This window comes from Sciurus carolinensis, chromosome 5 (genome assembly GCF_902686445.1).
Source record: "Sciurus carolinensis chromosome 5, mSciCar1.2, whole genome shotgun sequence".
In the NCBI taxonomy this organism is placed as follows: domain Eukaryota; kingdom Metazoa; phylum Chordata; class Mammalia; order Rodentia; family Sciuridae; genus Sciurus; species Sciurus carolinensis.
The window spans coordinates 56,452,282-56,456,026 of NC_062217.1; the positions used below are offsets into that span (position 1 = coordinate 56,452,282).

General features: G+C 48.9%; 1 protein-coding gene across 1 annotated transcript; it reads left to right on the plus strand.

The window, feature by feature from the left end:
- Positions 1-2,137: 2,137 nt before the first annotated feature.
- Positions 2,138-3,505, plus strand: LOC124985594 (sperm motility kinase 2B-like). Its single transcript, XM_047554316.1, has one exon. It carries the CDS (start codon positions 2,138-2,140, stop codon positions 3,503-3,505), a length of 1,368 nt encoding a protein of 455 aa, XP_047410272.1.
- The last annotated feature ends 240 nt before the right edge of the window (positions 3,506-3,745 follow it).

A 3,745-nucleotide genomic window follows, 5' to 3' on the forward strand; every position in this document is an offset into this window, starting at 1 on the left:
CTACATTTAGGGGGAAACCAATTCAGATATCAGCAAATTTCTCAGCCAGACCCTAAAAGCTAGAAGGGACTAGACCAACATATTTCAAGCTCTGAAAAAACATGACTGCCAACCAAGATTCCTAAACCCAGCTAAACTAATCTTCAGATTTGAGGAAAAAATAAAATCCTTCCATGATAAACAAAAGTTAAAAGAATTTACAAATAGAAACTCTGCACTACAGAATATTATTAGAAAAATATTCCATGAGGAGGAAATGAAAAACAACAATGTAGGTCAACAAAGGGAGGAACTACCTTAAAGGAAAAACCAATCAAAGGAGAAACCAAGTCAAGTTAAAAACCAGAAGTAATCCCAAAGGCCTGGGAATTACAAATCATATCTCAATAATAACCTGAATGTTAATGGCCTAAAATCATCAATCAAAAGACACAGATTGGAAGATTGGATTAAAAAGAAAGACCCAACAATATGATGCCTTCAAGAGACTCATCTCATAGAAAATGACATCCACAGACTAAAGGTGAAAGGATGGGGAAAAACCTACCACATACATGGACTCAATAAAAAAGAGGGGGTTTCCATCCTCACATCAGATAAAATGAACTTCAATTCAAAGTTAGTCAGAAGGGATAAAGGACATTTCATACTGCTTAAGGGAACCATAAATCAGGAAGACATAATGATTGTAATATTAATGCCCCAAACAACAGGGCATCCATGTACATCAAACAAATCCTTCTCAATTCCAGGAAACAAATAGACCCCAGCACAATAATTCTGGGTGACTTTAACATACCACTGTCACCACTGGATAGATCTTCCAAAAAAAAACTAAACAAAGAAACCATACAATTCAATAACACAATCAATAACTTAGACTTAACAGACACATAGAATATTCCATTCATCAACATGTGAATACACTTTCTTCTCAGCAGCACATGGATCCTTCTCTAAATGAGACCATATGTTATGCCAAAAATCAGTTCTTAGTAAATGCAAAAAAACAGACACTACCTTGTGTTCCATCGGATCATAATGGAATGAAATTATAAATCAATAACCAAATTAAAAAAAACATACTCAATAATATGCTATTAAATGAAGCATGGATAACAGGAAACATCAGGGAGGAGATTAAAAAAAAGTTCTTAGTGGTAAATGTGAACGAAGATACAACCTATCACCATTTCTGGGACGCTATGAAAGCAGTACTAAGAGAAAAATTCATTGTATGAAGCACATTCAAGAAAAGAATAAAAAGTTAACAACTAAATGACCTGCAATTGGGTTGCAGGGTTTTATTCAAATATTCATTGAATACCTTATGGAGATATTCGGATGCACCCTTCCTCCCTTTAATGCCCACAGGTGTTAGTAGCATGCTCCACAGTGTACATTTTGGCACGGAGTCACCATGTGAGTGAGCTGTTACCATCCTTTTGGTACCAGTGATTTGGAGCTGGAAGAAAAGGGAATGATGCTGTACCTTGAGTAGAGACCGTGATGAGGTCTTCCACAACCAAATGTCATTTCAGATTTCTAAACTTCCAATGAAATGTTAATGAAAGTGTTGTACAAATTTTAATTTTTCAAAAAGCAAACATTGTTCTCTACTACCCCAAAGCAAAAAGCTTCCAGAGTCCATTCTTATTCTTTTTCTGAAGTGGGCAGGGTCCTGGGAACCCACTAGTGGGATGACCACTGGGGGTTCTGGCCACCTGTGACTGGGCCATTTGTTCTCTGACCTCACAGGGAGCCATTGTGAGGGAACCTGAAACAGCAGGTATATAAGAGGGTGGCAGTGGCTGGGGTTTTGTCCATTAAGTACAGGAAGCTCTTGGTGGTGACCTGTCGGACTCCCAGATAGTTAGAGCGTTTGGTGGTTGGCGGTTGGTGGTTGTGGTCTTTGGATATTGTTTTATTTGATTTGGGTTTTTTGTTTTGTTTTGTTTTGTTTTGTTTTGCTTTGTTTTTTGCTTTTGGTTTGTTGTTTTGTTTGTTTTGTGTTTTTTTTGTTTGTTTGTTTGTTTTTCTTCTTAGCTAGCATCCTTAGTCGGGGTTCCTGCTCAGGATGCGTAGGCAGAGTAGAGAGACTAGTGTAGCGTTGCGGGGGATCAGCTCCCACGAAGAGATGGCCTTCCGGGACCGCTATGAGGTCCTGAGGACCATCGGGCATGGTGGGTTTGCCGAGGTGCAGGTAGCCCGCCATCTCCTCACCGGGGCAGAGGTTGCAGTGAAAGTGCTGCCGAAGGTAAAGTGGAAAGTGGCCCTCTCCGAAGCCAGCGTGATGAGCTCACTGGATCACCCCAACGTGATCCAGCTCTTCCAGGTGATCGAAACCCGTGAGCACATCTACTTGGTGATGGAGCACGCGGTGGGGGGCCCGGCGCTCCAGCACCTCCCGCCTGGGGGCATGCAGCCGAAGGAGGCGCGGAGGGTGTTTCAGCAGATCGCAGGGGCGGTGGGCTACTGCCACGGCCAGGGCTTCGTCCACCTGGACCTGAAGTTGCCCAACGTGGTGGTGGATGCGGCTGGCACCTGCAAGCTCATCGACTTTGGCCTCAGCCTGAGGGTCAGGCCTGGGCAGAAGCTGCGCAGGTTCTGGGGCACCCTCCCTTACCTTGCTCCCGAAATTGTCCTGAGGCGAGAATACGAGGGCCCCCCAGCTGACGTGTGGAGCCTGGGCGTCATCCTGTTTTGCATGTTGACAGGAAAATGCCCCTTCAGGGCGCCCTTCCGTTGGCTGATAGTGAGGCAGATCCGGGAGGGAAGGTACCACATCCCTGACCGCGTTCCTCCCCAAGCACGCAGCCTCATCCGTAGCATGCTGAGCATGGACCCGGGGAGGCGCCCGACGGTAGAGCAAGTCCTCCAGCACCCGTGGCTGAGGGAAGGTGAGGAGGCTTCGCCCTGTCAGGATGGGGAGCCACCCCGCAAACGCCCAGACCCCGCCATAATGGCAGCCCTGGTGGACTTGGGTCACGACCCGTACAAGGCCTGGGTTTCTCTGACTCGGGGAAAGTTGGATGACGCAGCGGCTGCCTACCTGATCCTTCGGCACCAGCTGAGTCAGGGGGCGGGCTGTGCGTTCAAGGGGAGACCTGCGCAACCCGCACACCCTTCCAATGGCTCCGTCCTCCCGAGGAGGAGCACCAGCGAGCCTGCCCTTCGTGCCTGCCCCTGGTCTCCTGACCATCGACTTCCCGAGGAGGCCCAGCACACAGGGCACAAGGACCTCAGAAGGGCCAGCCTGGCTGGCACCGACCTCCGCTGGCTGCTCCAAAGGACCCCTGCACTTGCCCCTGCGCCCCAGAAGCCCAGCCATTCCCGCAATGATACCTCCACAGGGCAGCCCAAGGCCTGGAAGCGGGTGGCTAGGAGGCTTGCCACCTGCTTCCGCCGGCTGTGTTGCTGTGTGCCCGGTGGCAGCAAAGAAGGGACTCCAGGGACCAGAGAGCAGAGACATAGCAGAGGCAGAGCGAGAGTGGCTCCTGTGTGATGGAGAGCTGCGTCAGGCGCACCCCACAGGCAGCTGGAGGACGCTGTGCTCTCAGCATCCAGACCTCAGGGCCTGGACCTGGGTCCTGTGGACTCCAAACAGCTGCAGGAGCCATGAGTGTAAACTGGCTCAGGCTTCTCTGCACCAGGCGCAGCCAGAGGCACCTGTGGATCCACCGAGACAACAGGAGTCTCCTCTGCCCCCACCTGCGAGAGACACCAGAGACTTTTTCCTGGGACA